This window comes from Astatotilapia calliptera, chromosome 11 (assembly GCF_900246225.1).
Source record: "Astatotilapia calliptera chromosome 11, fAstCal1.2, whole genome shotgun sequence".
NCBI lineage: Eukaryota > Metazoa > Chordata > Actinopteri > Cichliformes > Cichlidae > Astatotilapia > Astatotilapia calliptera.
Window position 1 is genome coordinate 8,847,173 of NC_039312.1, and position 23,330 is coordinate 8,870,502.

General features: G+C 38.8%; 1 protein-coding gene across 1 annotated transcript in view; it reads left to right on the plus strand.

Moving 5' to 3' along the window:
- The window catches only part of cdkal1 (CDK5 regulatory subunit associated protein 1-like 1), a 255,607-nt gene that overhangs the window by 217,461 nt on the left and 14,816 nt on the right, over window positions 1-23,330 (plus strand). The window contains exons 13-14 of the mRNA XM_026183920.1: window positions 18,183-18,266; window positions 23,055-23,219. Coding sequence (XP_026039705.1) covers window positions 18,183-18,266; window positions 23,055-23,219 — 249 coding nt within the window. The remainder of the gene's footprint in view (window positions 1-18,182; window positions 18,267-23,054; window positions 23,220-23,330) is intronic.

The window sequence follows — 23,330 nt, forward strand, 5'->3', positions numbered from 1 at the left end:
CCTTCCCATCTTGTATTTCCCTGTTGGATGGTTCACTGGCTCATTTGCTGCTTTGGTGGTCCTTTGTGTGATTCAGCTGGTTTTCCAGTCAGTCTCTTACGCTGCAGTTGAACAGGCTTGTTTCCGGAGATCAAACTGAAGGCTTCAGAGCAGATCAGGACCTACCGACTACCTCAAGTCTAAGATTAGAGAGTTGGAGTGCCACAATAGGACTCACTAATTCTCTTATTGTTCTATTAATTATTTGTTGCAAAGTGCAAGGCAATTAAAGTGTTACCACCTTTATATGCATAAAAATAATTTCCAGCACTCTGCTTCATTTCATATGCACATGCACATTTCTATGCAGATCTTTGTGTAATGTCTGTGCATTTGCATTATGCAAGGGTTGTTTTTTTTAACACTTCCTCATACATTTACATCCGTTTTGTGAATATGGGTTTGTGTTAATGAGTACAGTAGCTTCAAGCATCTGCTGAGTGTCAAATTAGTGAAGCCCACCACGCCAAGCATACAGGTGCTTGTGAGTGTGTGAGCCAATTTGTTTCGAAGTGCTTAATATACACGCTCTATATTCAAGCAATCATATCTTAGTCTATTCAGAGCCTGAATTTGTCTATACATGGACACACACACACACACACAGAGGCCATTTTTGAGCCCTGTCACTCAGCCATATGCCACAGAAGGGTCTGGCATCTGCTGGAATACAAATGCACAGTAACAAGAGACATGCTGAAGTAATCAGGGTTTTTTTTTTGTGTATTCCGCTCACACAAAGCAGTCCTGTCATTTTAACAGCTCGTTCCCTGTATGAAAATAGATTTAAAGCAACACATGTATAATCCAGATATATTTGTTGGTGTAACCCCTTTTTGGACAACAGATCAGTGTCGGCAAAACCAGCCCTTTAAAAATGCACATTCATACCCAGAATGGAACACCCCCGAGTTAAGGCATATTTGAATTCATCTATAGCCACTAAGGTTATTCCTTTATTTGTACTTTCACTCAAAGATGGCTTGCCTGCACACAAGACTTGCACTTACATTACCTAATGTTATCTATCTCAATCATAAACTCACTATTTTATTTGCTATCACATATTGTTTCCTTGGTCATAAATACTGAAGGATATTGATTTTTTTTAAACATCAGTGCTTACACATGCCATTTTACCTCCTCTCAGTTCACACATCTCAGTGACCATGTAAAGGCTGAGCTCATAAAGTGTTTTTGCTTTAATCACAGACACTTTGCATCATGCTTAGCGTGCTTGTTTGAAGTGGTTTCGTATGAACAAGAGCACTCTTATGAGTGTATCCTGGGTATTAGCTATGTGTTTATCTTACTGGTTTTGGTTGAATGCTGAGGGATTGGACTTTTTGTCTGTCTTTTCATGACTTTTGGTTTGAATGGCACAGCTGTGTGCGAGCACACTAGCCTCTTAAATCTCACTCTGATTGCTACTTGCTGCCTTTGATTAATGCTCATTATGTCTGGGTGTATATGTGTGTGTGCGCCCATGTGTGCATGTGCTCACAGAGCCAGTTCAACCTGACCCCCCTGCCATAAATCAATCAACACCATTGAAGTGCTAATATTGCCCCCTTTGTGAGCCATTTTCTTATTCAAGTCTCATCTTGCTGAAGGCAATCTGACGTTTACTGATGAGGATTTTGACTTTATTTTTAATGATTTCTATGACAAGTTTAGACAAGCCACACAACATTAATTTGCAACCATTTTATTTATAATTGATTTCCCCCCCTTTAAACCCAACAATTTTTTTTGATCAAGCATGATAGCAAACTGAATATTTTGAAGTTGGGTTTTTTTTTTTTGGACTACTAGGCAAATAACAAGAGACCATCCTGTAAAATGTAAACTTTCTTTCTTTCTTTGAATTGGAAGAATTAAATAAATAATTCCATGTTTGACAATAGATAAAGACTTTTTTTCAGATATTTTGACAGAATTAATGAATTCATAGTTACTAACATGTTGTTGTTGTTGAACACATCTGCTAATTATGTATTCACTTTCTTCTAGTTGTGAACATCAGAGTATATATATTTTATAATTACTACATTATTCAATTTTACATCCATCAGAGAGGGGAAAAACAATTGTGTTATTTAGTTCTAAATGTTAATGAACAGTAAGACCATCTGATAGATGATATTAAAGCAAAGTCATTAAAGAACATAAATGTCCATTCAGAGCATTTTGAACCTTAATTATGTTACAATCTGTCGTGTGTGTGTGTGTGTGTGTGTGTGTGTGTGTGTGTGTGTTAATTTTGGCCCTCAGTGTTTCAAACGATAAATAATTTAATTTATTCTCACTTTCCATCGACACTCATCTGGCTCTTTAAAATGTCTTTTTATTCACTTGAAATACAAAGCATGCTATAGTTGGCAACTGCATAATTGGTCAGCAAGTATAAATGCTTCATTGACTGTTTGTGTCACTTCTTATTGGGACTCTGGCTGCCAAATAACAAAGTAAATGAATTCATAGATCAGCTTGCAAAAAGCAGAATACTCTAAAATGACGGGTTCCCCTCTCTGTGATTTAATCGAAATCCCTTTGTCACCATCTGAAGACTTTTCATTTGGAGTGTCTGTTCAGAGTCATTCGGTTTGGGAGACATCTTCCTGATGTTTTCAAGAAAAGTCACCCCTTCTTTCTGGGTCAGATATCCTTCTAGTTTCTGGCCCTCAATTCTTGCATAGTGTGGAAGGAATTTTTAGTCAGTTTGCAGGTATATCATCTCAGGTTGCTCTCGTTAATCTTTTTGAGTCAAAAACAGTGACATATTCCAACCTTCAAATCACGACTCTCACATAGTCCATGTGCTAACGGCTAGCAAGCACATACATATCCAGTTTGTCAACTTTTGACCCTGTGGCCACTAAGCAGCCTGTCTTTATTTATTTATTCATTTATTGATTTGCGCTTTCCACTCAGGCTACCTACATATACATCTATACACTTTGATGGTTTAGACTTACCAGCAAAAATAGGGCTGTGCTTGTATTGAGTGTCTGCAGTTTTTAATGTGCACCACATTTGCACAGGTGGACTAGAGTGCTTTGATTTTACTTTTCCTACTGCATTTTCAGTTTTTCTATGTTCTGATTCCTCATTTTAATTAGTGTATGAACTTCTTTTAATTGCCTGACATATCTACAGACTGAACCTATTATAAGCAGAAATGACTCCCACTTTTCTGTGATTTACTACTATTCACTAAGAAATAGATAAATGCTAACATTGTTACAAATTAGCAGCACACGTGTGTTCTTAAAGACGCTCTTAACAACAACAGATTCCCAAAGACTTCTATCACTCATCTGTTTTTTTTGGGGGGGGTTTTATCAAAAAGTATAAAAGTACATTTGACAATAAGCCTGCGAAAACAAATGGATTGCATAAAGAAAATAAAAACCTTCAGTCTTGCGTCCTCCTCTCCACATTTCCTTGTTCAGGACATCTGTTGTATTTTTGTCCTTGGTACCTGAGTGACTCGTTGAAAGGAAAAAAAACAAAGTACTTCACAGTCCATCATTGGTGCACTTCAGAATATACCATCAGTGGGACAGATGAAGAGGACGCAAGCGTGCTGAATCAGGAAGACTCACACACACATGCATGCAAAATTTTTAGCTCATGAAGGAAATCAAAATGTTGAGATTCCAAGAGCAAGCAACCCTATACAGCACACATTTAAACCCCGTGTCTGCGTTCTATGTGCATAAGTGAGGGAAATTAAAGATGCGCACAATTATACACAAAACCTACTCCGTGCTGAGCGACAGCTGCAGCTTCCTTGATATTGGTTGACGGGAACGCTTCTGTTTGTGAAGGAGGAGTATTGTTGGGAAAGATTTAAATTCAGCGAAACAGAAAAGAAAACTTGGTAATAAGATTAAGCACAGTTTTCTTTTTTAAAGAAATTGTATATTTATATAGTATTCAGAGTATTCCTTCCAACAAACTTGTTAAAATGCTACACTACAGTTGCAAATTTGTTGGCTTCATCTAGTGGCAAAAATTCCATTGTTTGTCTTTGATCTCCAGTGGGAAGTACAAAACGATCTTTTAAACAAATGAAAGATAAATCTGAAAATTCTCAAACTACTGCCTACCAAGCAAACATAAAGTAGAATTAATGTCACACCAACATGTTATTTAATGCATAAACATGAATAAAAATAGACCATCATATACTTTTCAAAAACAAGATTTACTGAAGGTATTATCGATCCCTGTTTTCAATGTCAAGTCACTCGCCAACCATTACAGTGGTTTGGGAAAGGGCCTTGGGATTAGAACCTGGATAGATGGATACAATAAATGCCTTAAATGACCTACTTCTACACATTTATTCCCAGTGGATTGTCTTATCACTTCTCACCAAATTTAAAGTCTTTTATCAGTATTTTTGGATTTGTGCAGTTGGTAAAAAAATCACGTTTAAAAAAAAAAAAGCAACAAGAAAAGAAAGGAATATGCATCAAGGTCATGATCCAGCTTTTAACCCAGTGAGGCATTAGGACTATCCTCACCTTATCCCACAGAGCCACCAGGATGGCCTTGTAGCTCATGATTTTCTTTCTCCCTTATCACATACTTTCCCTCATCCTAATATGATGACTGGAGGGCTAGCCTTGAACAGCAATCCGACATTTGCACTAGATAGGCCAGTGCATGTGCGATTATTTGTTGTGTCTCCTGGTGTGGCCTCCAGTGATAATCATAATGGTACCGCTATTGCCAAGGCATTAGCCTCGGCTGCTATTATAGATTAATGTTGATGTATAGATGTATGCCTTACATGTGAACTCTGTCTTACTCTCTCTATTTCTCCGTCTCCTCCCGTGTCTGTTACATATTCACATAAATACATGAATTACACACACCAAGGCCTCCAGGCCCACAGGGACATAACAGACAATCAGCCTGACAATCGCAGCTGAGCTCTGATTGATGCTACAGTTGCATACACACAGACACACACACAGTTTCAGACGCACAGATGCTGTAATGCCAAGAGGACTTTGCAGCCTACATCCCTACATAAACATACATGTACACAGACACACATACTCTGTCTAATAAGCCTGACAATAAGGGGCTGAATAAATGAAGGATGGAACATTTACAATCGCTGTGGTCAGGAGCGAGTTGAGGTTAGTTGTTACTTTTCTGGGACAGGAAAGAAATACATGGCCAGTCTTCTGTCTGAAACCTTTTAGATCAAATCGGTGTAGGTCAAAGGGTGCTGGTGACAGTTTGTGAGGAGTGGATGTCTGCAGTATCTCATGTAAAAAAATGAATAAATAAATGCATGCAGGTGCATGGAGCAAAGCAGTTAATATTTCTGTTATTTAAACTTAATTAAACTAAGAGAAAATAAAATATTGAAGGACGTGATAAACTCGAGACCACATCCACCTACAGCTCTTGTGCTGTGTGATTTCTTTCTGTGTATTTCGTTCACATCATTTTCTAAGACACGACACGTTAATCTTTCCTCTAGCATGACCAAGTATATGTGTTTTCAGCAGTTTGTGAGTTCTGTGTCTGTGATGCCATGGATTTTAGCAACTGATGTTTCAGAGGCTTTCCTCCTGTGTCTTCTGCCACGTCTCTGTTTTGATGTGATTCATTCCAGCATCTGAGACACTAAACAGCCTACGGGCTACTGTCACAGGCCTGCGTGTTTATGTGTAGTGAGACATACATCTATCTGTCTCTCGTCTGACAAACTAGATCTGTCACGCTGGTGGCGGACTTGGCTGTCTTTTCTTTTCAAATGGCTGAAACTGATGAGGCAATCAGTTGCTCATGTTTGTAAGTTTTTTGTGAAACTTTGCCAGAAAACTATATGTCGTCTGTACGTTCTAGATTATAGAGTGCAAGTAGGACCGGGGTACACATTCATGAGGTTAAAAGGAATACAGCAGCTTTATGGGACATGTTCCATAAGAGCAATAATTCGAATAAATTAACTGTAACGGTAAAAGACTGCACTGTGTAATCATTCTTATTTGGCTTTTTTTCCCTTTGTTTTTAGAAACTGTTTAGCAAACGATATGTATTTAGAAAGTCTCATCGAGGTCAACGTCTCTTTTTCAAAAAACAATTGTAATAAACGAGAAATGTTATTCCAACTTATTCCAACAAAATAATTAAAGCTTGTAAAGCTTTGAGCAAATGCCTTCTAGATGCTAAAACATCCAGTCTTTTCACTTAACCCACAGTTATGACTGTAGGAACTTTCTGCTATAAAGAATTTTATGTCAGTGGTAGATACCGTCCTTAGTTCAAGGGTAACGTCAGCATTAGTGAAAATAAAAGGTGTAAATATGCAGCGCTATGCAAAAGTCTTGGGTCGCTTCTCCTATTTTCAAGAACTAATAAAAACACATTGTAATAAAAAAGACCCAAGAGATGCATCAGGCCCTTCAAGTGATCCAGTTGACCCACCATTTGCTGAAGCTTCAACAGAAGTGCTCTCAATAGGAGGACAGCTGTCGAGAAGCCATTCTTAAAGAGGGGAAGCGGCCAGAAAAGGCTGAGGTGTGACTCTGGAACAGGTCTTAAAGAGTGACGAATCCAACATTGACATCTTTGGTTCAAATTAAGATCAAGGAGAGGTACCACAGTGCCTACAGGCAATATTAAGTATTAAGCAGAATCAGTATTTTGGGGCCGGCTAGGAATGTGACTTAAACCTTTTGTAAGGGTAAAGAATGTTTAATAAACTGGTGCGATCAGCAGTAACACGAGCATTAATTGTTTTCACAAGAAGTAAAATGAAAGGTTTTGGAATCAAATAGTTTAATCATGTAACCCGACGATGTGTTAGTTGCAGAAGTTATTGTTAAGAGCAGATTTCAAGTCTGCTGCTCAGAATGAAGGACATTATTATTTGCAATGGAGCCCAGCACTTTGTGATTGTTGTGTTTTTGCGTTGATAGAAAAGCTTTATTATAGGACTTTGGTTGTTGATGTTTGGTGTATGGAGTTTTCTTGTATGCTCACTTTTGGGCATTTAAATCAAATGCAGGCAGACATTCCATTTTACGTAAACACAGAATAAAATAGCTCATTAAATAGGGTTTAAAAGGTAGGTGCTTTGTACAAGGTTTCCCTTTGAGGTTGTTTTTTTTTTTTTTGTCAATTTAGAAGTACTGTGAGAATGTTTTGGAACATGTTACCAAAACTGACACTGAATACCAAACCTCTTCATTGTTATTGTGATGATTTTGCGCTAACCTTCGCATGCTTTCAATTCTTTAGTAAAGACTCTGTGAAACTTCTTGAAAGTCCTTGTTTGACACAAGACATATTATGACCTCAGCATTCAAGAAAACTATAAAGAACTTTGCTTTGTTATATGGGAGAACAGCAAGGATGCCGTCCTTCAGGCTTGGAAAGTCTGTGTTCTTGGTGCAAGCGTAACCAGCATTTTGTAGCATTCAAAGTTCAAACACTAACACTTTTTAAATTTGCACACATATTAACAATTGTGTAGTAACCCCTCTTCTTTTAACAACAGTGCATAAAAGTCTCTGAACTGTGCAGACCAGTTGCTGAACTTTTGGGAGAGAAATGTTGTCACATTCTCATCTGATATAGGATTCAAGCTGCTCAACAGTCTTGGCTGGATTTTGTGGCGCAAAAACGATGTTCACACAGTCACACACAGTTATGCATATGTGTTCAGACCCATACACGTGGCAGAATTCAATCATTCAGTTAGGGAATGCTAGCAGTTGCAGACTTGTGTATGTTATCGATCATATAACATCAGTTTCTGGATTTTTACCTAGTAAAAAATCTCCCCTAGGTGGTCCATGTGTTGAACCAGTAGAGGGTATATTCTCCAGGCATGCCAGTACTTCACCTGGACTCTTCTACTACGAAGCCATGATGTTGTAATGGCAGGAGTATGCGATTTAGGATGAGGCCTTCCCTGAAAAAGATATTCTCTGAAGGGAGCATGTGTTATTCTAAAACCATTGGAGAACTCTGCGCTGACAGCAGGCCGGATGGTCCTTTTGCCTCTTTAGTCTCAAGGATGCAACATTCATGTTTTCTAAAAGAGAATTTAACATCTCAATTTGTCTGTCCACAGAACACTTTTCCAATTTGCCTTTGCAGTGCTTTTGAAATGTATCCTGCATTTGTGGATGGGACATTGAACTGTGATCAGACAACGATTTCCGGAAGCGTTCCTGACCCCCATGCACTTCCATGACAGAGCCATGCCTGTTTTTCAAGCAGTGTCGCCTGAAGATTACAGGCATCCTGCGCTGACGTTTAGCCTTGTCAGCATACGGAGATTTCTAATCTAATCTCTGATTTAGATCTCCTCATGTTTCTGACCCGTTGCCAATTAACCAAATTAGTTATAAAATGTTCCTCAACCTGTTTCTTTTTAGTACCACTTATTTTTCCAGCCTTTATCGTTCCCATCGCAGCTTTCCTGAGACGTGTTGCTGGCATCAAATTTAAAATTAGCAAATACTTTTTAATGAAATACTAAATTGTCTGTTTAAATACTTGATTTTTATGTTCTACTGTGAACTAGATATGGGTTTACCAGATCTGTAAATCATTGAATTCTATTTTTTTAATAACATTTTTGGAATTGGGGTTGTACTAGTTCTACTAATTTTGCACATTTCCTTTATTGTGGGTTTTAGTCTTCTTGCTAAAAAATTATTTTTTTTATTCCCTTCTGTTTAACAGTTGTTTCCTTTGAATCACCAGCTCAATGTTATTAAAGTCTCTTTTTTTAATTGTATTCACATGCATGAGAGAGCTTTGGTCTGATGAGTTCTGTGAGTGCTGGAGAGGACCTGGAGGGGGCTTGTAGATTTGATGCAGACATGAAGCATTCTGCTTGGGTAAAAACTGCCAACACTTCCCTTAGCTCTGAGAGAGGACAGTGGACATTACAAGGCCAAGAACACTTTACGGGTCTGATTCAGAGCCTTAAGGCAAACAAACAAAGTTAATCAACAAGAATATTAAGCTGTCTAAAGAGCCTTTCTCTGTAAATTCAATTCAATTTTATTTATATAGCGCCAAATCACAACAAAAGTCGCCTCAAGGCGCTTCATAGATACAGAGAAAAACGCAACAATCATATGACCCCCTATGAGCAAGCACTTTGGCGACAGTGGGAAGAAACAGGAAGAAACCTCTGGCAGAACCAGGCTCAGGGAGGGGCGGCCATCTGCTGCGACTGGTTGGGGCGAGAGAAGGAAGACAGGATAAAAGACATGCTATGGAAGAGAGACAGAGGTTAATAACAGATATGATTCAATGCAGAGAGGTCTATTAATGTATAGTGAGTGAGAAAGGTGACTGGAAAGGAAAAACTCAATGCATCATGGGAATCCCCCGGCAGCCTACGTCTATTGCAGCATAACTAAGGGAGGATTCAGGGTCACCTGGTCCAGCCCTAACTATATGCTTTAGCAAAAAGGAAAGTTTTAAGCCTAATCTTGAAAGTAGAGATAGTGTCTGTCTCCTGAATCCAAACTGGAAGCTGGTTCCACAGAAGAGGGGCCTGAAAACTGAAGGCCCTGCCTCCCATTCTACTTTTAAATACTCTAGGAACAACAAGTAAGCCTGCAGTGCGAGAGCGAAGTGCTCTAATAGGGTGATATGGCACTACAAGGTCATTAAGATAAGATGGGGCCTGATTATTTAAGACCTTGTATGTGAGGAGCAGGATTTTGAATTCAATTCTGGATTTAACAGGAAGCCAATGAAAGGAAGCCAAAACAGGAGAAATATGCTCTCTCTTTCTAGTCCCTGTCAGGACTCTTGCTGCAGCATTTTGGATTAGCTGAAGGCTTGTCAGCGAGTTTTTTGGATATCCTGATAATAATGAATTACAGTCGTCCAGCCTGGAAGTAATAAATGCGTGAACTAGTTTTTCAGCGTCACTCTGAGACAGGATATTTCTAACTTTAAAGATGTTGCGTAAATGGAAGAAAGCAGTCTTACATATTTGTTTAATATGTGCATTGAAGGACATCCCTGGTCAAAAATGACTCCAAGGTTCCTCACAGCGTTACTGGAGGCCAAGGTAATGCCATCCAATCTGGTTAGATACCATATGTCTAAGATTTTCAGGGCCGAGTACAATAACCTCAGTTTTATCTGAATTAAGAAGCAGAAAGTTAGCGGCCATCCAGGTCTTTATGTCTTTAAGACATTCCTGCAGTTTAACTAATTGGTGTGTGTTATCTGGCTTCATGGACAGATAGAGCCGAGTGTCATCTGCATAGCAGTGAAAATGTATGCTATGTCTTCTAATGATGCTGCCTAAGGGAAGCATGTATAATGTAAACAGAATTGGTCCTAGCACTGAACCCTGTGGAACTCCATAATTAACCTCAGTGCGTGAAGAGGACTCTCCATTTACATGCACAAATTGGAGTCTATGAGATAGATATGATACAAACCACTGCAGTGCAGTACCTGTAATACCTACAGCATGTTCTAATCGCTCTAATGGGATATTATGGTCGACAGCATCAAATGCTGCACTAAGGTCTAGCAGGACAAGCACAGAGATGAGTCCACTGTCAGAGGCCAGGTTTAACTACAGCCAGCTTGAAGGCCTGTGGTACATAGCCGATTATTAGAGATAGGTTGATCATATCTAAGATTGAAGCATTAATTAATGGCAGGACTTCTTTGAGCAGTTTTGTAGGAATGGGGTCTAAAAGACACGTTGATGGTTTGGAGGAAGTAATTATTGAAGTTAACTCAGAAAGATCAGTTGGAGAAAAAGAGTGTAAATGAACATCAGTGGTACTAAGAGTAGCTGTAGATAATATTAGATCTGTGGGATGATTATTGGTAATTTTTTCTCTAATGATAAGAATTTTATTTGTGAAGAAGTTCATGAAGTCATTACTAGTTAACATTAAAGGGATGGTTGGCTCAAAAGAGCTCTGACTGTTTGTTAGCCTGGCTACAGTGCTGAAGAGAAACCTAGGGTTGTTCTTATTTTCTTCAATCAGTGATGAATAGTAAGATGTTCTGGCTTTGCGGAGGGCTTTCTTATAAAGCAGCAAACTATTTCTCCAGGCTAAATGATGATCCTCTAAATTTGTGACACGCCATTTCCTCTCCAGATTACGAGTCATCTGCTTTAGGCTACGTGTTTGAGAATTATACCACGGAGTCAGGTACTTCTGATTAGAGACCTTAGTTTTCACAGGAGCTACAGTATCCAGAGTCGTACGTAGTGAGGAGGTGAAATTATTAACAAGATAATCTACCTCTGTTGGGGTAACGTTCAGATAGCTGCTCTGCTCTGTGTTGGTACAGGGCATTGAAGATGATAACAGTGGAGCTTGGGTTAGACTCTGTTTATAAAGTGCTTTGCTGGACAAGTTGTTATTGTGACTACTTTTGTCCTGTGTGTATTGTGAGAGTTTGTTATGATCCAGGAGATATCTAGGCCTTCATACACATCCACACTCCCCTTTCTGTATTTGTGATGATCCTCATTGACGTATTTTTTCCGCAAAGCTCTTTACCCTAACCTTTACCATTACAACTAGTGTGGCTAACTCCAAACCTGAACTGTTACAGATTTTCCATTATACTTCTGTCTCCTATTAATCTGTCATTATTCTTCCATAGACAACCTTCAAATGCAATTTTTATTTATTTATATAGTACCTGCATATAATAACAGTCGCTTTCAAGGAGCTTTGCATTGTAAAGTAAAGACTCTACAATGGGCATGTCATTGAAGAGTTACTATTCTGCTGTATTCCAGCTCTTCAACTTGTTCCAAGCTGTTTTTCAGTCTTGACTATTATATGGCTCGGTCAATGGTTCACTGATACTCAAGGTTCCAAGTAGAAAATAAGCACAAACACTGATTTTTCCTTCAGCTTTGACTCTATTGTATATGTTTTATTAAATCAGCAAATGATTTACTGAAATATCCAGGGAAATAGGGAGGTTTTAAATTTCCAGACAGCATTTTAGTCCCCCGCCCCAAATTGTGTAATTAAATACTCTCATCAGGTCTGTATAAACATCCGTATAAGTTAAAACCTCACAACAGCAGGGATATTTCTAATCTATAGTCACCAAAATATTGAAATCCTTGAAAAATACTTAAAAGAAAAAAAGCCAATAAGCACTTTAAATGTCACCGTGAACTTGTTTTGTAAGAGACAATGTTACAGGATAATTTTTGTGTATCATATGCATAATCTCAAAAGCATGAGAAGTTTCCCTTTGTATGATTTAATCTGCATTATGGCGTTATTGTGTATTTTGTGTTAAAAGAATGAATTCCACCGTAATGGATTTTCACATTTACAGTTGCAAACTATGTTCCCACCAATGTACATGTAGGCACTGAAGTTTCAGGCAGGTGGATGGAGACTACTTTGGATTAACAAGCACCAGGTTTTAATTTATTTATTTTTTCTGTTTCCGTCAAACAGAAAAATCTTCACACACAACCACCTTTAAAAGAGTTATTCATGCATTCATGGTCCGTTTTTCTTACTAGCAGGAGTGTTTGTGTGTAGATCTGGGCAGATCTGAAGGACTTTCAAACTTCCTTTAAAAGCTATAAAAGAACTTTTCACTTAATTTTACCACTGAAATTTCCAACATGTTTTCTCAAAGTCTAGTTCCTCCCTGAAAGCTTAAAGACATTGATTGCTTCGTTTCCTTTTCTGTGTATGCTTTAATTTGTGTGTAATCAGAGTTTGACATATTTAAGATTAACCAGAACTGTTGCATTGTTTTCTAAGCTAACTTCTCTATTTTCCCCCCCTAAAATATTCAGTAGTCATTACTTAATTATACATAATCACTGCTTATTTGGAGTCATGCATTATCAAACTGTAAATTCAGCTGTCAGATTATGGTTGATCTCACTTTCCTTTACTTGCTGGAGGTAGGTAAACAGTGATAGTTTCCACAGGCTAGCAAACCACACATTTCTTCTTATATACTTTATATTGTTGCAGTTCTGAAGGGCTCAGAGAAACAAGCACAATGCAATTTGAATCTGCTGTAAAAACAGTCAAGTGCATTGCCCGAACAGAGTGTTAGGAAGGTTTATTGACTTGGTGAAGAAACTGCTGGTGCTGGTGTGTATGTGTGTGAAGTTATTGACCTGGACCAGCTTGTAGAGGCTTTGACTGGGACAAAGATCTGATATCTGCTCCCAGGCTATTCTGTTTTAGCTTAGTTTGACTAAATTTCTTCAATGTTGATCCTTTTTTCATTTGTTTTCCAACCTTTCTTGCGTCTATTCCTTGTGTCTTCATCATTTGTAAGCTATTACTCTGTCTAAAGTAATTATGCCTTGTGTAGAACAGTTTATTTGTATAACTTGATTTGATTTTACATTTGTCCCTGCAATCATTAAACCAAAACCACCCATAATCCCCTCTGTTTCATGGCCAACACTTAAAAATTTGAGTCTCTTTTATATTGTTTTTTACTTTGAGGCTAAAACAAAATACCCAGACCAACAGGGGCGATTTTTCCCTTCATCTTTCAAGAATCAAAGAGAACCTCCTAAAGATCAGAGCTTCTTTCTTTAGCCCTGTTAAATCACACCCCACAGCGATTGTTCAGCAGCCAACAAAACAAACTATCTTTCTACAAGTAGCTACAAAAAAGCCGTGTGTGTGCCACTTTGTGCGTATGTCATAGTTGAGCAACGTTTATGTATTGTGTATGTTTATGTATGTGTTTGTGTGATAAACTGTGTGTGTATATAAGAATCATATGGATGGATAATGAGTGCAGAGGATAGTTGAGGTAAAAATGAGTGCGTCTGTGCAAGACTGTTGTGATAAAATGTACAATGGTTGCTAGAACGGCATTTAGCGTTGTGTTTGTAAGTCTACAAGCCACTGCTCAACAGTGGTGTTCAGGATTCTTCTCCACACAAACTGAGCTTTTCAACATTTCAGAACAAACCAAAGGCGGATGTTCAGGTTTACGACTCAAAAGAAGAAACTACAATACTGTTTCTGACAAAGTTTTTTTTTTTTTTTGTCACTTTCTTTATTGCATACCTGCAGCACCACACAACATCACAGTCCGTCAGCAACCTTCTCCAAATTGAAAGAGGTGCATGCATTTACACACATGGTGTAACAGTAGTTACAGTACACTCGTAATGTCGTAAATAACTGAAAAAATAATTGCAGACATTTGAACACGACGACAGGGATCAGTGATTTATATACTTGAGCTGCTTTTTTTATTAGTTGACTGCTTTAAGTATTAAAATGTAGTCCCCATGTGAAGAAAACTCTAACCCAATGCATTAAATATCAGCTGCTGTGCTGTGAAATCTTGCACGTATTAAATAATTCTGTAATAGTGGTTTGTTGCATCATTGTGGGAATGTCTGAATGAAGCTGTGACGGGCATGAATGTAATACTAACCTATGTCTGAATGACGTTACGTATCCCACTACAACATGCACCGACTGCTTCTCGCCCGGATTAGTCTTCCTGCTCAAAATGAAAACGACAGCAGCAAAATCATTTGGATGATGTTTAGTGGCACAGATAAAAATGGTGATTAAAATTCAAAGCCACAGTCATCTCCTTGTTCTTGTTATGATGTGGATTAATTATCAATTAAACACATGATCCCGCAAATCTTTACTGGATCTTCGGTGTATCCTGGGATGTTGCTCTCTGGATGGTGAAATAAAAAACCATCATGCTGTGTAAAGACATTCAGTCCTTCTTTGTAAAGCTGTGACGTTCTTCAACAGATGGAGTAAATACAAATCTAAATACACATACATACGCAGATATGAGAGGAAAAAACAAGCCAAAACAAATGCATGCATAAACTGTTATAACTGGAGAACTACTTTGGAACTACTCCTTACAATATTTACATTATTTATTTTTTATTTAATTCAAAATGGTAAATATAAAGGTCAATCAAGTACAGTAAAAGTTGGTCAGCAGTTTTGGTACTGTGAGAAAGTGTTGAGTCCTGCTGGAAAAGATATCAGCATCTCTATGAAGCTTGTCAGCGAAAGAATGCATGAAATGCTCTGAAACCTCCAGTAGGTTGCAACATTGACTTTTTGACTTGATCATACATAGTGGGTAAACCTTCACCACCATTAGAAGATGACCACATGGGACCCTAAATCAGTACAGAATGAATAAACTTCACACTAGCTTGAATTATCCTGCCGTAGGACCTTAAGACTGTTTATAGGACCTTGATTTCCTTGACTTAAAATGTTACTTTCATCTAAAAAGGACCACTGAGCAGCAGTTCAGTACTTAGACACTTTTGACGTTGTCTCTGGTTCAGGGGTGGCTTGACATTGGTAATGTGACAGTTTAGCCACATTCCTACCCATCTGTGGCTTCATTCCCCGTGTTCTTGAATCGACTTTTCTTGACAGTCCTCTTAAGGCTACGGTCATCCCTGTTGCTTGTGTGTGCACTTTTTCCTGCCACACTTTCCTCTACCACTTAGTTTTCCATGCAGCACTGTGAACAGTCAGCCTTTTTTGAAATGACCTTCTGTGGCTCGCCTTCCTTCTAGACGGTGTTGATGATGGTCATCTGGGCCATTGTCAAGTTTGCAGTCTTCCCCAAGATTGTGTTTGCATGTACAGAGCTAAATTAAGCTACACAGTATTTTACTGTTTGAGCAGTAATGTGTTGAAAAGCTGAATTAAAGATACCAGGGTTCAATCAAAATTAAAATTAAAGAGAAGTTTGACATATGCACTTAGACTCCATGAAAATTACATTTTTATCAATTAAATTACAAAAAATAACTTTTTCAACAATACTTTCTTTTTTAGATGCACTCAGGCAACATTAGTGTGTGTGCATACATTTCCACATACATTTTATATTTATAATTTTGTAATGTACTTGAAGGGGAAAGGAGAATTTGACTATGACTAAATAAAAGGTATTTTTTATCTTCCTGGAAAAATATTTTGTTTTCAGTTTAAGTGCACTAAGAAAGGCAACAATTGAGTGCTTGCTGTCCAGTAATAATGGTCTTATGTTTGTTTTTTTACCCACTTCTCCCCCTGAAAATAAAACCCTTCAAATAAAAACAATTTATTTGATTGCTTTTTGAGTCTGTCTCATCCTCTGCAGGTGTTCTCTGTGAGAGTCAGTCAATGATGAGAGGAAGTGGCTGAAAACAAAGAGACAGCCCAGAGACAGTAGAGAGGGATGTAAGAAAAAGGGTAAACATGGAAAAAAAAAAAAAAAGGAAGAAGAGAGCGCAGAATATGGACGTCTGCAAAAATGGAAATACCTTGGGCGATATGTCAGAGCCATGACTTCTAAGGCTCTGACATTTTGCTAAGGAAATGATCAGTCAGCATACTCTGAGTAAAGGTCTCATCACTGACAGAGTTAAAATGCAAATGCTACCCACAGGACACCTGAATTTGAAACATTTTCAAATGCAGTTAGGTCCAAAAATGTTTAAACGGTGACACTTTTCTCACAGTTGAAGTTGCACAGTGTTGCTTTAAGCCCTGAATGCTGTCAGCCTGTTTTCATGGGCTCAAATGAAATGGACAGTTTACTCAAAACTGTTAAATTAAAAAGTATGGCTACTTTTTTCATTATTGTTTTTTCATTAATTAGAAGATCAAAGCCTGGCTTCGGTTTAAACTCTCATGTTGGCTTTTAAAAAGTACTTCTGTGAACCCCAAGTCGAAGCAGATATCAGTGCAAGTTGTCTTAGCCTGCAAAAAGAAAACAAATCCATCTGAGAGACGGTGTGAACATTAGGACATCCACAGTTTGGTACATTGTGCTGTGTTTGGCAACATAAACCGGCCTGGAAATCCTCAAGACGCGTGTGTGGTGATCAGTCATGATATAGAAAAACCTCTTCACAACAAGGTCATGAAAAATCTCCAGGAGGCAGGAAATTATGTATGAGAAAACTATGAAAACAAACAATCTAATACTAAGTAAAAGACAAAGAAAATAATTAAAAGTTCAAATATGGAGAAAAAGGAGCAACTGAAACAGGCTGCATGCCAGGTGATGCATGTGCGCATTAATCAAGTCTACCATAAAGAGAAGAGTGAAAATACAAGGATTTAACACAAGTGGAGCTACTGATCCATTGGTCACTTTTAGTCACGGCTGTCCAAGAAGATGACCCTAAAGGTGATACTGGCCAAAGTTACGTCAGAGATGAAGGGAAGTATTAATGCATAATTTATACCTGTTAAATTATGTTTAAAATGAATTAGCCGTTTAGGAAATGTACGGGCGTATATATAGTCATGAAGCACAGAAACTGTGATGAATTGATTCTTGTTCAAATGTGGAAACGCTTCCCCCTTTTTGGTAAGAAAACTAGTCATAAATAGATTTTATTCTTTCCTGTAGAACTTTCAAAAAAGTTATTCTACTCTTCTATGAATCCTTCGGAGAGTCAACAACATTCCTCCACAAAAATGTGCTTTCTCTCATTTCATCCGACACTAAATTGCCAGATGGGGAGACCTTGTAGTATTTGATTTTCTGATGTCCTGAATAGACTGTTTTCTGTATGCATCTGAATTGCATCGTGTGTAGACTTTTTTTTCTTCTTTTTTTTTTTTTAAATGCAGTTTTCTGAACTGAATAGTGCTCGCCATCTCTTTGCAAAGCACTAAAACTGAAGTGGCTCTGAAACCTTGAGATTTTAATTAAAAGGTGAACAGCGGGCACTAACATAAAACTTGAAAAAAACGTGAAAGAGCAAAGCTTTTATTGAATATTGGATCTCCGTGAATAGAAGCTTGACTGAGGAAGCTTGCTTTAATTAAAACTGAAGAAGAAACGCGGCCTATGTAACAAAAACTGCAACCCCATAGCCAACGCATCTATGCACGGCAGACATTCATAAACGTCTGCTGTGCATGTGTACGCTGCAACAGTAAATGTGTTCTTTTTCAGCGAAACTAGCACAGTTTTATTGGATGAGCTTAAATCAAATGGCTTTACAGCTTGTTTATTGTGACTGGTTAATTGATGTCCACCTTTAATATAGTACAATTTTTCCTTTTTGTCTAAGTAAATCCATTGGATAACTTCTTTCTCTCTCCTTTTCACTCTTCCTCCCTCTGTCTGTGCAGGTAGGGGAGAGACAGCATGTGTTGGTGACAGAGGAGTCATTTGATTCCCAATACTATGTGGCTCACAACAAGTACTACGAACAGGTAAGGTTATTGTCCAGATACATTAACCAACGACTCAAGCACAGAATCCATAAATCGTGTTTGTTTCTCACCGTTTATATATCAAATATATTTCTTAAATGCAATCTCAAGGAGCCAGTGAGGATAACTGTGAGCTGTGCCTTTGCTGAATTTAATTGTTCTCTACCAAATAAAAAGTGTGAATTTTAGTGTGGTAATATTTAAAAAAATATTATGATAGTGAAAATTTAATCTAAGTGCACAGACTTATGAATAGCTTGTCTGCTAAAGAACCATTTAGCCAAGCTCTTGCACTGTATGCATCAATAATGCTTAAGATGCTCTCCACATACACTTTCCTCCATAGAAAACTCTAGTGGAAAGGCAAATTAATCAATAATTTAACGAATATGTTTTTTCAGTGTGAAACTTTTCCAACTCTTCTTCATGTCTCAGGACTAGTCACATTAGGTGTCAAATATTTGAGCTTGTATTGAGTAAACTAGGTTAGTTGTAATATCAAGCACACTCACAAATACACACATACACCCTGCGGTGGTCATGGCAGCATTTGGAGGCTGATAGCAGCAGTACTATTTTTTTTTTAACTGTACTAACATTAAGGTCAGCCCTAAAGACATGAACATTCCATCCTGCAACCTCACACACACATATACCTTTGCATGGCTTCAAAGACCCTCTCAACCTGTGAAAAATCCACTTTAAAACATCTTCAAATAAATCAATTTCCTCCTGCTTTAACCATCATCAGAAACATGTTTGAAGTTATGCTTTTTATTAGCAGGGAGGGCAAAGGATGGTAATAATTTTTCCTCCCTTCCACTTCCCTCTCCTCCCCTCTTCTCCTCCTCCTTTGCACTTTCTTCTGTAGGCTATAAACTTCAGTTACAAGTGTTACTCGGTTCATGTGTGCGTTGCATGAGTGCGCACTCCTTAATGCGTGCCTGGATTTGTGTATGTCTTGGCATGTGTGTCAGCTGACCGTACTTAAGCACAATCTCTGACCCTCTTGTGTTGAAATATCCATACTCCTGCTGAACATGCAAACACTTTAAACATTTGCCTAAAATAGTTTGGGACGCTCTAGTGCTGTTAAAACAGACTCCACAGGCAATAGTCCCATAAGTCCCGTAAGTGGTGAGGTGCACACTCCATGAATCACACTTGTCTTTTCAGCACATCAAACAGATGCTTGGTATGAATTAGACTGGGAATGCTGGGAAAGGGAACACCTGGAAATCAGTCATCTTCTTCAAATCATTCCTGAAGAATTTTTGCATTTTTATAGCTGTAAGAGCCCACGTGTAAGACTACAGTTTAATTAGCTGCCAGTAACTTGTAGTGGGATGTCGTGCTTCCCATCATTTACAAAGTGATCCCTAATTTTGCTGCAAAATAGCCATTTAATAAGTTTGTAACTACAACATTCTTTGATAAAATCAAGCTTTTTTGTCACTTAGGCCAGCGGTCCCCAACCCCCGGGCCTCGGACCGGTACCGGTCCGTGAGTCGTTTGGTACCGGGCCGCGAGAGTCGAGGCTCAGGTGTGAAATGTACGGTTTTCAGGGTTTTTATCGGTTTTCAGCGTTATTTTGTTATCGTTTTTATCGTTAACTCTGTTTTCCTGGGTCTTTTCATGTGTGTTATGAATAAATCTTCTTTTTTTCGGTACCAGTACTAGTTTTATTTTGTTGTATTTATCCGCGACACCTTAAAGGCCGGTCCGTGGAAAATAATGTCGGGCATAAACCGGTCCGTGGCGCAAAAAAGGTTGGGGACCGCTGACTTAGGCTACAGCCACACTAGCCCGGATAGATTTGAAAATGGTGTTTTTGTCCGCATCCACACTAGCGTTTTCAGTCGTTTTCACAGAGTTGTGCGTCCACATTGAAACGGCCGAAAACGCTTACGTTCCAGTCCTGCGCATGCGTGAAACGAAAGAAGATTCGACGTGCCACATTTCTGTCTGCCGCTTATTTGCTTTCCCGAAAAATGATGAGGAAAAGCACAGAGTTTTTTAAATGGATTAACAATGAGGTGGAGTTGTTGCTGCGAGTAACACAAAACTACAAAGTTGCAAAAGCGAGTGAGAGTTAAAGAATTTGAAGAAAAGCTATCTGAAGCATGCACAGACTGATATTAATATTTAATAGGGCTGTTAAAACTGAGAGCAAGCAAAACAACTGCTGTATAATGCCCTCCGCTATCTTAGTTTAATTGGTCACATGACTGCATCACATGACTAACATGCGTCATTGTTTTAGAAACTCTCCGTTTTCGCTGTCCACACTGCGACGCGAAAGCACCGTTTTCAAATGTACGCGTTTTCGAGAGCGTTTTCAAAAAGCTGCGTTTTCCATCAAAAGCTGTGATTTTCCACCATTTCCGTGTCGGTGTGGACGGGAGGCCAAAATGGAGAGAAAACGACGGACGTAGCCTTAGGTGATGTTTATGAAACGAGTGCTCATAAAGCACCGGCTCTTCCTCTTACACGCTCACTTTTATGAGTCTCACTGCAAACACATTGGTTCTGTTTTAACCCAGGTGTTCATAGCAATAGTAGGTAAGTCACAGGAAAAGGGCATGAAAGGGGTCATGGGCAACAGACTGAAAGTTACAACCAGCTTCATTTGGAATCCGTCTAAAACAGAGAGGTTAATAGACACATGGCAGAGAAAACAAAAGGTGGTGACCTGAAACATAACAGATACATTCAGGAGACATTAACTTGTCCAAAAGGAGCGTTATATGGGACCATTAAGGCAGCTCACTGATCTCCAGTTCATACACATTATACATTACAGATGTTGTGAGTTCAGCCTCACTTTAATTCTTACCATATTGATCCATACAGATCTAATTATTCTAAAAAGATTGTGTAGCAATAAAAGTGTAAATGGATGGAATAATGGATGACGAGAAAGGGAAGTTAAGGTAGTTGAACTGTAAAAGAAATAGTGAGTTTGAGAGGAAAGGAAAGGAGGAGGATGTGCGGGCTGAAGGAAATGAGGAATAAGGAAGAGAGAGGTGTGAGAGTGAACAAATGGCCTAGTTTCACTTTGACACCATCAGATGGATATCTATCCTGACGGCTGTAATAGGTACCCAACCCACCTGTGTGTGTGTGTGTGTGTGTGTGTTAGTGTCTGAGTGAGGCAGCAGGAGAGGGGGTTTCCAATGAAATCAGACAAGCTCTTTCATCATTTAATCACTATGTAATGGGCAACGAATGACCCTCACCTACACACACACACAAAGTCAGCTATCTCTTCCACAGCCCTGCGGTTTCACCTCTCCACTCACAGTCTGGCTGCTGGTAACTTACACGCACACACACAGCCTCTCTCTGTGGTCAGAGTGTTGAGCAGCAGGTGTGTTGATTGGGCAGACGTCGTGCTGGCTTTGTGTCTGTTTGGCCAGCACTCCGTCTCCTATCATATTTTACCAGCTGGATGAAGGCTGACAGATTAACACTGAGGCAGGCGTGCCTCTGCCATCAGACCAGTAACAATCTCTCCTCCAGTTCATACGCTATTCTCTGCTCAGTCAGTGCCTAAGCCCTGCAGAGTAGTGTAATGGTTAGACGGACCACCAGATGATCCGAGTCGGCACGTCAGCGCTTTGCTGAAGCCAATGTGTACAAGACATTGAATTCCCAGCATGTCTGAGGCTGATGACCCAAACTCTGATCTGTCCTTGGAAAGGATTAAACAAAAACATTACAGGACTTATAGCAGGGACAAGGATCAGTGAAATGCCATCTTATTATCATCATTATTCATTTTGTACATCATCTTTATCTTTGATGATGTATAATAATATGCTAACAAGTTCTCAAACAACTTTTTCAAAGGTTATTGTGTAGTGTCAGATGTAAACCATCTAGGTGGATGGATTTACATCTGCTATTATTCTCCTATGGTGTTCACAAAGCTTGATAAAAAATGATGCCTTCTTCACAAAGAAAGTCACACTTTTGCAGCGATTAGAATTTAAGAAGTTTTTATAACTGCCTGACATCCTTCAAAAATGCACGCACACCAAATCATTTAATTAGTGTTTACTACATAAAACGACTGAATCTGAAAAGAAGAGCCGAAGAAAGGGAGTAAATCGGCACGATAATCATACACCATACATCATTATCAGCTTGTTGACTTTGTAGCTAGTTTGAAATTGTCTTTGAAGGAAAAAGTATTTTCATACAGTCTTTATTTACAGGAATAAGTCATTAAGAACAAATTCCCTTCCACATGAATCCGTAATTATAACTCTTTGTTTTCCCTTTCCTTCCTGCTGTGATCAGCTAAGATGTGCAGTTGCCATGGTGAAATAATAAGACAAACCAGCAAATCCTTCCCTCTGGTTTAGCGCCCAGCTGTTCCTGTACTTGTCGACCTTGAGGTCTTCCATAAATGGAACTGAAAGCACTCAGTTGGGGGGGTTTGTTTGTTTTTTTCCGCTGTCGTCGTCGTTGGTTTTTATTGTGACGCCGTGGACTGGCTAAATCAATATGGAGGTTGACAGATGTAAAGAACCAGGGAACGTTATCTGGTGGAGTGTACGGTTATATAGGTCTGCTTTTTTATGTCAGCCACAGTAAAGTCTTTTAGTTATCTTCCATGTACTCAACAGAAGGCGACTAAGCGGCAAACAACACAATTTGAATCCATTAAATTCTACCTTGAAATTTTAGCAATATGGAGTTGTTAGAATTTTTGCCTTAAAGTGTTTTTTATTTGTGTATTTTTTTGCAGTGAAGTCAGTTATGATGTCCTCCGATTTGCAGGTGCTGGTACCTAAAAGGGTGGAGTTTAAAGGAAAGATGATTGTGGTGGACGTCTATGAGGCAGGAAAACACTTCATGAAAGGCAAACCAGTAGAGGAAAGTAAGCCGTTCACTCCTTCCATTGCCATGCCGCTTCAGAAAGGAGAGGTGTCTGGTCTGCTGCAGGTAAGCACATACATGCATGCTTACAGTTACAGTAATTAAATTAATGCCTAGATGTGTCATTGTCTTGTCAGTCACTCATTATGGTGCTATGACATTTTTAAATGGATGCAC